Source organism: Poecile atricapillus, chromosome 3 (assembly GCF_030490865.1).
Source record: "Poecile atricapillus isolate bPoeAtr1 chromosome 3, bPoeAtr1.hap1, whole genome shotgun sequence".
Taxonomy (NCBI): Eukaryota; Metazoa; Chordata; class Aves; order Passeriformes; family Paridae; genus Poecile; species Poecile atricapillus.
The window spans coordinates 101808137-101820462 of record NC_081251.1 but is presented as its reverse complement, the minus strand read 5'-3'; the positions used below and the strand labels follow the sequence as shown (position 1 = coordinate 101820462).

Below are 12326 nucleotides of genomic sequence, written 5' to 3'. Positions count from 1 at the left end.
AGATAGGGCACAACCAAGAGGTCCACCTGAGATAGGAAGATGGAGAAAAAGGACTTAAATTCCTCTCTTCTACCTGCTCCAATTAGCAAAGGAGCAAGCTGGCAAGACATATGGACACAATATGCTACACTTTTTTTTTTCCTGGGCGGGTCAAATCTTTCTTTACTGAGAGAACTCTTACAGTAGAAAAGGATACAGCTTTGAAGCAGGACATTTAAAATGGCATCTGTCTACCAGGCAGCAAAGTGAAAAACTGTAATTGCTCTCTTTTTACCATGGAGAACTTGTTCCCACCAGTTAACAAAAACAGTTGTTGCTAGGGTTAAAACTGTCAGTACCAATAAAACCCACACCCACCTGCTCTCCAGATTTGAAATGAAGGCAGTTGCATTCACATGCTGATGGTGAGACCACTTTGTCTTCCTGCCTCCAGGACTGAAAGCAGCATCACTTCTCACTGCTGACCCCTCTCTGTATGGAGGTACCAAATCCCATTTAAGCACCCCACTTTTAGATGCTCTATAATGCTGCTAACTGTTATGACACATGGAAAATGAAGACTGGGATTCTTCATACTTGCTTTGTATTTAGCTGTTCATAACAAAGCTGAAGCAAAGTGTCCCTAACTGTTCCTGCCCCTCCAGGCCTAGGATAGACCAGCGCCAGGGAACACAAGTACTTTGTAAAAATGAGTAGCTCAGAATCCCACTGAGATATTTTTAGGGAAGAACCACCCCCCCCCCCCCCAAATCAGCAAGAAATTTCATAAAGAAGCCATTCTTTTCCTTTGGTAGGTCTAAATCTGGAGCTGGGCCCTCATATAACTCCAGCCTCCTGGTATTAAATGATTGATTTCTCCAGTTGGGAGTATTGGATGTACTTCTTGTAAACATTTCTCATTTGGGATCTGACTCAATTCATTATGTTGAAAGACCTCTTCAAGCTGCATCCTCTCTACGGCAGTATAAATAACACCCACACCAGTCTTATTTGGGGGGCAGAAAGCCCCAGCTCTGAAGACAGAACTCATCATACGGACATACTGCTGATACAATGTGCGAAACAAAAGTAGGCTCCAAGGAATAACAACTGAGTGAAGCCCACACTTGATCTCTGTACATGCATGACTGAAAATGAACAGCAAGAAGCAAACCTTGAGTGAATGAGAACCACCAAGTCAAAATAATGTCTTGCCACCCATAAAATTATGGGATTTATACCCAATCTATTTTAATTGTAAAAATTAAGCATTGTATCAGTTCAGACTATCTAAAACACCTAAATTCAGTACAATCCAGAGGACCATGTTTGGGGATTTCATTGGATATTATCAGGATAAATGGGCTGAAAATATAGAATGCATACTTGAAACAACTCCATACTCCCTCTCCCTCCCCGAACATACTTCCAAAAAATCCAGAAGGCAGCTGTGTAGATATTTATCTAGCTATGAAATTTCTACCAAGGCAGCTAATAATGCTTTAAAACTCAGACACAATCCCTCCAGGACTTTTTTCAGAAGTTGCTTTTATTAAAAAATATTAATGAGAACTGAAGTACCACTCATGCTTCCAAAGAACTTTTGTTAGGGCAGAATTAGAATTAACATGTTAGATAAACATGTTGCAACAGTCATGTGAGCTTATAGGAAACAAGACACATTCCCCACCCTGAGGTCTTTATTTTTAGTGCAGAAACCAGGTTGGTATAGCAACAGAAAACATCCCAGCCACAGACATTCACCCAGAAGGCAACCCAGGAAGGTCAGCTAACATCAAGCTGGATTTCAGGAGACATGGAATCCAGGTAAAAGGAGGAGAGATTTAAGAATCTTTTTTTGCAAGAGTGAGATAATTCTAGCTGCACGAGATGGGTTGTAAAACACAATTAAGAGGAACTAAGGGTCAGATACATTGCAACAAAATGACATGGGAATTTTTGAGCTGCACAGAAAGCATGTTCAACCAGTTCTAGGTATTGTTAGCTATTTCTGAAAGGCCTACATCTTCCAATCTTATGATTGGAGTCCTCCAAGTTTAAAGAGCTACAAGTCAGAAATTCACACTGGGTCAGTCCCAAATCTTCAATGCAGTATTTTTAGTCGAGGGACATTTTAGCAGCATATGAGATGGTTAGAAATAATAGGCAAAATTCTTTTACTTCTGAAAGCAGTATCATGGCACCATGCAGAAAGCCTTAAATAAGTACTCCTGTACCCTGGGTTCTGTTCACAGCCCTGTTAACAGCCTGGAAATGCTCTTGGACAAGTCATTTCAGTCCTTTCTGCTTCACTTTCATCCATAGAGAGGGAGAGACATGTGGTTCCTTTGCAAAACCACTTGAATCGATTAAAAAACACAATAAAAAAAAATGACTCCTTGTATTTCTTGTTCAAATCCACAAGCTGCAGCTAAAGGCTCTGTGGTGGGCTTTGTGTAATAAACTATAACCATGTTCTCAAAATATTTCTTGTTCTCTCACAAATATTAGGAAGCAAAAAGTAAGGAGAATACTGTGCATTTGCACTTTATTAAAAACCATCAATTCAGTAGGGGGGTTTGTTGGTTTTTTCCCCCCAGTTTTCAAAATTATTGTTTCTGAATAATTTTTAAATAAAGAATTAGGGCATCATATACAAGTTGAAGTCTGTCCTTTATATTTTGTGAACCCCTTAGAAGTAATTCACAGATTCATTGAAATCTGTTATCCTAGATTTGATCAACTCTTAAAGCAATACCCATGTCTTCAGGGTAAGCATGGATCGTGACAACTTAAATGAATCTGTCCCACATTCAAAGCATAGTTCTAACAGACTGTGAAGCAAGGCTTTTCAGGTTGCTAGTGGACATATACATTAAATAGAATAAAACAGTGGTGATTCCTGCAGAACAGCCTGGCTTCAATCAACCTTACTGATTTAACACTTTACACTGTGCCATAGTAATTTCCCAATCCTGTTTATTCTGCAACCCCACCACCTCTAATTTCTCAGCAATACTCTGAGATTCTAGAAAATCTCTTCTTGATTTGCTATCTTGATACTTGTGTTAACTGTCTTCACTTTAGAGAAAACCAGCTGACTCAAAGCAGCTGCTCTTCTGTATCTGCACATCACCCTTGCATAGGAATCCCCTTCACCACAACTTGCACTACATCTCTCTATGAAACTGCCTCATCTCTAACTCTTCTACGTTAACACATAACTAGCAAGTTACTGTTATCACTAAGCACTCTGTGGCATCTCTTCCTCCATGCAGGAAGGAAAGTGATCTCTTCAAAGCAACAGCCAACTCTTCAGGAGGAAGCAGAGAACCAGTTATCATTAACATTTAAATACACATGCATTTGAAGTTCAGTGCAGCTTAGAAGATGGTCTGAATATGATGAGCTAGCACTTGACAACTCTGTCCAAATTGCTTATGCTATAAATGCTCCAAGCAAGCTCTTCACCCAGGTCTTACACCTTTCTGTTCATAATGTGAGGCTGTTCAAGGGTCACCAAAAGGTGATTTGTGGCCAACATAACCAGCCCAGCAAGCATTTCTATTGTCGACAATTATGCAAAAAGATCACTGTACAGTTTAGCTCCACTTCCCATTCCCTCTCTTCCCAATTTAAATAAAGAAAAAGCTGTCTTGACAAAGGCAAAATTATCTTGCCTGTATAAATCACACCCACATTCAGGAATGTCTTATTAGCACATCATACAGGATAGCTTAAAGCACCTCCACAGTGGTCAATACAATGAAGCCCAAATTATTAATTTGGGCTCAGTGCCATTTCCATCACAGAATGGTGCTTTCCTTCTCAGAGGCTTTACAGCAGCAATGGAGACACTAGATGGCTAAGCAGAATATTTTAAAGACTGAGAAACAAACCTGAAATTATGAACAAGTCCCAGACAGGATACATTTAACAGCTATGAGAAGAGATACAGAGATTCAGTTAATAATGTCACAGTCCTAAACCAGAACAATGAGTTTTCAGGCTTTCTACTGTCTGGCCTTCTAAAGCACAGTCAAGAATGTCAGACAAGAGCACTGCAAGTATTTCTTTACTCCATGCCTTGTAAGCAAACACTGAATACTTACAGGAATCACTTTTTTTTGCACCAGTAATTTATTGAGTAACTGAATCAAGTGTGTGTTATTCAGCACGAGGTTCTCATTGTATCAACTCAGAGCATTTAACTCAAACTTCTGCATAGCTACTATAGATTTCCCTCTATGTATTCTGGTTGTCAGTGAGAGTACATCTTGGACCTTAAGGAGCTAATTACAGAAAGTGTTTTTGTAGGCCAAGAGACCATTCAGTTTCAAACTAGTTCAAGACTATTTAAGGAAGTTTAGAGTTTGCTTTGATTAAATAAAGTCTTATTCTACTATCAGAACCTTTATATTCTTGAAGGCTCTATGTGAAAATTAGCTTGTCATCCATCCCTGACCAAGCTGTCAAAGATTTAGAATACTAAAAATTTGGAGTATACCTACACTGAGCAATTTCAGGTAATCTTGTGACACCAAAAATTAATTTGCTTGGTGAAGAAAGCACAGCTAGAACAGCAGAACAGAAATGGATTCAAACAATTGAAATACGTCAGTTTAAAGATTCAAAGTTTTCAATGCGGGGAAAAAAGTCCTTAATCATGACACAGTAAGGTCAGCATAATACTTGAGTAGGGTTATTCTTCCCATTCAAGAGTTAAAGCAGAGTTTCACAATGCTACTACGAAAAATAAAAATACTTTAATGATATTTACATGTAACTATGTAGATCTACAGAACGTTCAGTACAGTAACCTGGTAATCTAGGTAATCAGAAACTGGCCCCAAACAGACTGATGTTTATGTTCTTTTTCCCTACAAAGTTCTACTCACAGGAACTTGACTTCATTATTTCTTTCTCTAATATAAGTTGGCAAGAATTACTTCCCTTAGACATGGATAAACATCCTCCACTGTTTCTCCAGACATTCTTTAAGGCAACAAAATGTTAATTCTAAAAAATGCTCCTTAACAACTAACTGAGACTTCTCATACTTTTATATTTGGTCTAATATGAGCTGAGAATTAGAATGTCACTATCATTTCCTTTAGAATCTCAAGTATAAATGTTTTTAAAGCTTTTTTCCTTTTTAAAAGCTGTCATTTCCTTTAGTTATATTATACCTTCATTTGTCAGCCTGAAACAAGGTTCTACCTAATGTGTTTTTAATTACCATCATTTATTTACATTTTATACCAGATAACACTCTTTTGCTTTTCAGGCATAGACAAGGGTCCTGGTTCCAGAAGCTCAATTTAAGTAGGACTCGACACAAACCCACCTTCATTAGCAGATTCCTGAGTAACCCTACAAAGAGAAGACCTCTTCCTTACTGCTTCTGCTGTGCCATCCATTTTATTACGTGACTCCTGAAAAGGAAAAAGACCACAACTAACTTCATTTACTTTTTTCCCCTGCTCTGAGGCCATCAGCTGAGCAACAACACAACAAATATAATAAAGGAGGAAAAAGCCTCATACGCTTGACTAAAGCCCAAAATAAAGAGCATTATCGTTGTATTAGCAAAAGGTAGCACAAACACGAGTGGGCACACCGGCCAAGGAATATACAGAAACCCAGAGGGAAAAAATGGTTAAGAACCAGCCAGGAAACCGAAACGAGCCGGCACCCACAGGACAGCTAATCCCAGCCCAGGCAGGGTTACCAAGGCGCACGGCACCACAACAAGGCACCGTCGCCGGACACCCGCCCTCTCTCCTTCATCACACACAGCCTGAGCGGAGCCTGCCAGGTCCCTCCGCGGCCCGTCCGCTGCCAGCGGTCCCGGCGGCTTCCGGGCTGCCCCGGGCCGGGCTCCCACGCCGGCTCCTCACGGGCGCCGCCGCCACAGCCGGGCCCGAGCGCCGCCATTGCCGCCCCACACGCGCGGCCCCGGCCTTTTATAAGCACCGTGCCGCCCCACCCCGCGCCGCGCCGCCCGTCCGCCCCTCCCCTACCCGCGCACCGATAGTACGGCAGCGAGGATTGGCCGCGCTGGCGCCGGCCGTTTGTGTGGGGCACGGTGATTGGCGGAGCACGGCCGCCCAACGGCCGCCCGCTCGCGAGCGCGTCCCTGGCGGTGTCAATGGCTCCTCCTGCCACGGAGCAGCGACGGGCCTGAGCCGGGCAGGACCGCGGGATCGCCGGGGGCCGGGACGGGGGGGCGCGGCGCCATCGTCCCCCACAGCAGCGCTGGGAGAGCCAGCGGCTCCTCTGCCTTCGAGCGAGTCGGCAGCGGCGGCGGGACCTGCGCCCAGAGATTTCACCCCCGCCCTTCCCTGCTGCCCGCGCCTGCGAGGCGGCCGCCCCGGAGCTCCCTCCGAGCGCCCCCGTCCCCGCCGAGGCACCGGTTGCCGGAGGATTCCCCCCCTCCCCTCCCGCCGCCCACACGAGCCGGCAAATGAACTCGGTCCGAGCCGCCAACAGGAGACCCAGGCGAGTGTCCAGGCCGCGCCCGGTGCAGCAGCAGCAGCAGGAGAGGAACAACGCCGCCGCCGCCGCCGGGGATCGGGGTAAGCCGGGCTCGGGGCCCGCCCTGCGCGGGGACCGGCAGGAAAAGCCCAGGCTGCTTCACCCTTGGCTCCCGCTCAGGCCGCGCTTTGTTTGGCTCGGGCTCTGCCCCGGCTCGGGGGGAGGCGGGGGCTCGGCCCCTTCCCCGGCCGGGGAGGGGGGAGTCGATCGCCCGCGGCCCCTCGGGACAGGACACCCCCCTCGAGCCCCCGCCCCGTCCCCGGGGACCGCGAGCGGGCGAGCTGCCCTCGCCCCCCGGGGACACCGCTGCCTCCCCGCGGGGAGCGGCGGGCCGGGCCCCCGAGGGGCGCGGGGGGAGAGCGCCCGCGGGGCTGCGGGGAGGGGGGAGGCGGTGGTGCCGGGCGACTTGCGGCGGCACCTTCCCCGAAATGGTGTCCGGGGGCGGCGGCCCCGGGTCTGGCCGAGGCTCCGCGGGGCCGGGCCCGCCGCGCCGCGCCTGCTGCGCAGTTCGGGCTCCGGCTCTAGCGCCGGCGGGGGGGCCGCGGCCCATCGGCCATTGATCCCCCCCCAGCCACACCGCCCCCGCGGCCCCGGACCGGAGCGGGGGCTCGGGCCGCCCGCGCCTCAGCCCTGCCCGGCCGGGGCCTAGTGTGAAAATGTTGACAATTCGGAGCTAATGGGGGAAAGCACCATTGTGTGAGGGCATGAGGAAGCGGCGAGGTGGGATTCGCCTCTCATGGAGCCCGGAGCGGGGTGCGGGGGGGCTCGGGGGTGGCGGCCCCTCGGGCCTGTCGCTGTCGCCCCAGTGGTGGCTCTGGGGGTGCCACTGTGAGTGTGCTCCGAATGTGCAGGGCTGGTGGTGGCTGGGCTTTTTTTTTTTTTTTTTTTTTTTTTTTTTTTTTTTTTTTTAAGGCGAGATGGGGGTGGGATTGGAGGAGACATTTTGCATGTCTTATCTGGTGGATTGGATTTTAATTTTTCATGCATTACCTGTCACAACTCCGGCGTGATAAAGGAGACTGATCCCTGGTGCAGTCTTAGGTGTACAAATGCCTTTTTAAAATTAAAAAAAAAAAAAAGAAAAGGCTTCATTGTCAGCTGAATGTCTTTTGTTTGAGTATCTAGGATAGCACATTGAGAACAAGGTATTTTAACTACGGAGATGCGTCGCGATAAATATTTTAGTGCATTTTATGCAATCAGAACATTTTAAGTAAATGAAGTAAAGAAAATTTAATCTGAGGAAGTATTTTTAATTCTCCATTCCCCCCTCCCCTCCCTCCCCTTCCTTCCCCCGCCCCCCCTCGCACACATTGGTCAGAGCAAAGAATGTTACCCAGACCAGATTGCTGTGTATATAACCAGAGGATGTGATGTCTTATGCCCAATTATGGGTCTTGTGTAAACCTTCCAAAATCTTAAGTAATTATATGATTAAAATTACTTCTCTGGTATACTGACATTTAAAAGAAAAACAACAACACAGAAAATAAAGCAAAACAACAACAACAACAAAAAGAACTTCTTCCTCTCAAAGACGTGCACCGAGGGTTTTCATCATCGATACTCCATATGCAGAATATGGGGATTTTTTTTCAACCGCATGGCTTACTGTGCCTTTTAAACAGATGAAAATACAACTTATAAAAGGCATCCAGAATGATGTGCTTATGGATTAAATGCAGTGATTATTCAGTTTAACGTTGGACTGCCACTCTTCATATGTTACTAATTTGCTAAAGATGTAGGCAGAAACTTTATTAAAATGTGAGGCTGCAGTGTGTTTGTATTACTCTGACATTTCTGGAACTCTAGAGTCACCTAATTTTTATTTTTTTTTTTTTTTTTACATTGTTCTGTGCTGTTGACCACTCAAATTATAACAAAATCAAATTCCATGGTTTGTGGAAATTATTGTTCCATGTGGATCACTGCTAGCTTTTTCCTTACATTTTTGAAGGTCAGTTGTGCTAGGTCTCACTTGGCCAAGAATGTATCAACAGCATTAAGGTTTTTTTGTCATTAGTGTTCCATCTACATTTGGGGTGTCTCTAGTGCAGTTTCTGTTCTATCTCAGGATTTGCAAGGTCTGATCCACTATATCTGGAAGGTGATTTCAATATTACCTGTGACTTTGATCGCTTTGTGCAGGGCTATTGCAGTAAAGGCTGATGAATAATGCTGCTAAATTAAAAGCCAATATACTGGGGTTAGACTGTACCATGCAAATAAGTGTTGACTTTTTTCACCTTTATTCCCAAGCAATGTAGGTCATCCTAAAAAGGCTGTACAAAGGAATCAGTATAAGTTATTAGGAAAGGGTTTATATTGAACTCAAATTTTCATTAAAAAAACCCTCTTACTGGATACTGTGACTGCAGCTGTGACTGAACAGAAATTATTTTTTGTTATTGTTAATTTCTTTCCTCCTTCATATTACAGCTGTGTACTTATAAGCACAGATATCATGGGACAGAGCTGATAATACAGCTCACAGTTAATCTCTGGAACTTCTTGTTTCATATCATTAGATTGCTTAGTAAAACATGTACTAGGTCTTGAGCTTTATTTATTATTTAATGCTGCGTAAGTAGACAGTGTTTTACAACTGAGTACCAGCTGTTACAGGTTCACTACTGGGTAAAAATCAAGTTATGATGCCTGTTGTTAATAAAGAGATCACTGGGAAAAAATGCTTTTATAAAAATCCTTTCTCAAAGGTTCCTTATAAGAATTTAAGAATCATACAAAGCTGTGCTTTATACTGAAGTGATTCTCATTTTATGTTTGTAGTAGGAACAAATCTAATGAGTAGACAACCATGCTGTTTATATTACACATTGATGAACAATACCTGTGTATCTGTGTTTTGATTAGTGGGGAAGGGAGATCATAAATGATTGCAGATGAAATGTTTTCTCCCCCAGACTCACTGTGTTGTACAGCCAAGATAAGATGTCATCAGGATACACTTCCCAAGATATTTTGCCTTATGCTCTGCTGTTCACACCTCTCTCCATCTAAATTAGCCACTCTGGCTACACTATTTTACTTCTATTTTACCTACTCCCTCCTGGTCGCTCCCCAGTCTCCAGTGGGGTTACCAGTGGTTTATTCAGTGGTTTTGCAATTCCACATGAAGGATATAGAATAGCTATGTCCTTTCATTTTCTTTAGGACAAAGATCTACCCAAAAGGAAATCTGGACTCGGTTATGTTTATGATTAAATATTCCCATGTTTGCTTATAGTGCTGTTTTTTCCTTCCTTGAGTGTATAGGTTTGTCTAGTTTTAGGAAGAAGACAAGGTTAGACAGTTAGTTAAAAGACCAAAAGATCTTGTCCAGAATGCAGCTGAAACTGTCAACCTCAGAGCTATCATATAAATATTTTTTTTTGTTGTTTCTGTTCTTCTCAAAATAATAACTCCATTAGTGAATGTGCCTCTGTAAAACCAGCACATCACTGGATGTAGTACTAATGAGGTTCTGAGCTGCATGTCCAGAATTAAGTGCTCTTAGTGTCGGCTCCTGTGTGCTGATAAGTACCCAGCTGCATCTGCCACAGTGCTGCGTGCTGCTGTTACGTGGTGGCGGTGTCCATGTGACAAGGCAGGGAGCTGGCTCCGGAGCTGCCTGCGCCAAACACTGACTTTTTTTTTTCCCAGGTTGATTTTTGGCACGAGTGCTGCTACAAGGGAAGGCATAACCCTGAACGCCTGTGGGTGTGGTGGAACTGTGGCAGCTCCAATTGAGATTGGGTTAAGCTGGGTCAATACTTTTGGAGCTGAGGCAAATTTAATACATGTAATATGTAAACCTACCTTGCAAGTTTGCTTCCCCTCCTTGTCCCAATCTATTTTCCAGTGAAAACAACATACGTACACCTATACAGTGTGTGTGTCACTCTGCAACTTCTGAACTTGTTAGCTCGTTTCAGCCAAAGTTGACAAAGGGGTGTGAACTTAAGTTTTGTGGGAACTATTGGCTGGGCAGAGGATGAAGACAATGAGGGAAAGACATTTATAACTCACCCTCTATCCATGCCAAGAAGCAGCAACCAGCTGGCCTGTCAGCACACAAGGTAATTGAATTAGTCATTTGTCTGTATAGGGGACACGAGCTTGACGTACTGGGAGAAAGAGTAGGTTAGGCTTTGTAAAACATACGTGTAGAAACTAAGCTCCAGTAGAGTGCTTGCTCACAACGTTTGAATTTTGTAATGTAGAGATAAGTATCTTAGGAATGGTAAGGAGTCTTTATTTGGCTCTGTTTCAAGTGTATGTGTGTAAGCACATGCATGATTATATATGATAATTTTTTTTAGTATATTCACCAAAAGGCTTATTTGGTAGGTGTAGGGCAGTAACAGTAACTGAATTGAATTATTCTGAAGCAAATGCACAGACTTGCACCAAAGCATCTAAATGGGTTTTAGTTTTTTGTAGGGTCATCCCTTAGGGCAAGAAGTCAAGTCAGGCATCATCTGCTCCACATGGAAAGAAATCTAGTTAAGGCTTTTCTCTATTTCTTGAAAGTGAGTCATAGGCTGGGAAAAGATATATTCACACATGGAAATACAATTCTTGGTTTTGCAATGGTTTACAAAGTCTACCTTACAGATTAAAGTTTGGAATCTATAAACATGGCTCTTCACGTACAACTTCTGTTTCTCAAAGCCTCATTCTGTATTAGGAATACAAAGGAGTATCAGAGTACCTTTGTTGTCCTTCATTTAGGACAAGTGTGTAAACCTATACTAAAGCTTTCTATTTCATTTGGAGAGATCAAAATCAAGTGTATTTGTTCTTGGCATACACAGTAGAGTTCATTGCCTATAGTTTTTGTATATTTTAGTCAATCATAAGACTATTAACATCAGTTATAGTTTCCCAGAAATGCCAAACCTTTTTTTACTTTCTGTGTTACAAAAACTAGGAGCCCAGTGATTTAAGAGATAATGAAGCTTCCTCCATGAGTCTGTTTTATATCTTTGTGCTTTGGGGGAAGGTTGTGTTCTGTGCCCCCCTCCTTCCTCTGGTGTTTCCTGGGACAATCACAGAGTAGACCAAAGCTATGCAATGCATGTCAAGCTTTTTCTGCAGGTGTGCAGGCATGAAGCATCTCATTTGTTGAGCATAAATTAACATTCTATGCACTGGATATGAGGCTTTGATGTATATGCATAGAATTGGGGCACTAGGAAGGCTCTGTCAGCCCAGCAGCTGCCTGGGAAGGTCAGGCTGGCAGCCTGCTTTCCATGGGCAGCTCCCTCAGCAGTGTGGTGAGCCTGGTGTGCCTCGCGAGTGCTGAATGTGCAGTGCCTGTGCAGAGCCGCTGCTGTGCCATGTGTTTGCTCAGCACACTGAGCACACACATACACAACGGTGGCAGTCCCTGGGATGCCACTGCAGCCAGGACAACTCCTTTGGCCCACACTCCTCTGGGTCCCTGGGGTAACTGGAAGGAGGACGCACCAGGTGCATTGTTAATGTGCATCACCTGTGGCAACACTTAAATTTCCTCTTGCAAGCTGTGCCTGTAAAACTGTTTGATCTGTTAGGAGGAGGAGGTAGTGTGCTTCTGTAAGGTTTCTAACTTTGTATTGATTAGTGATTAAATATATTTAGTCTTACACATTACAACAGACACAATAGGAAAATTAAACTAGAGCTGTGCAATGTATAGGTAATAAAAGCAGAGGTGAACTGTCTGAACTAACAGGAATTGAGAAAATGGAAGGTTTGTTCAGTTGAATTTGTTATTACCTAATATTTTCATGTTTTCAGATTATTAGTATTTCTTTTTGTTT

At 44.0% G+C, this 12326-nt stretch overlaps 1 protein-coding gene across 2 annotated transcripts in view; it reads left to right on the top strand.

The window, feature by feature from the left end:
- Positions 1 to 6150: 6150 nt before the first annotated feature.
- FBXO11 (F-box protein 11) overlaps positions 6151 to 12326 on the top strand; it is a 70257-nt gene continuing 64081 nt past the window's right edge. For both annotated transcript variants that reach the window (XM_058834192.1, XM_058834191.1), the window contains exon 1: positions 6151 to 6557. In XM_058834192.1, the coding sequence (XP_058690175.1) occupies positions 6446 to 6557 (112 nt within the window). In that variant the 5' untranslated portion in view covers positions 6151 to 6445. The remainder of the gene's footprint in view (positions 6558 to 12326) is intronic.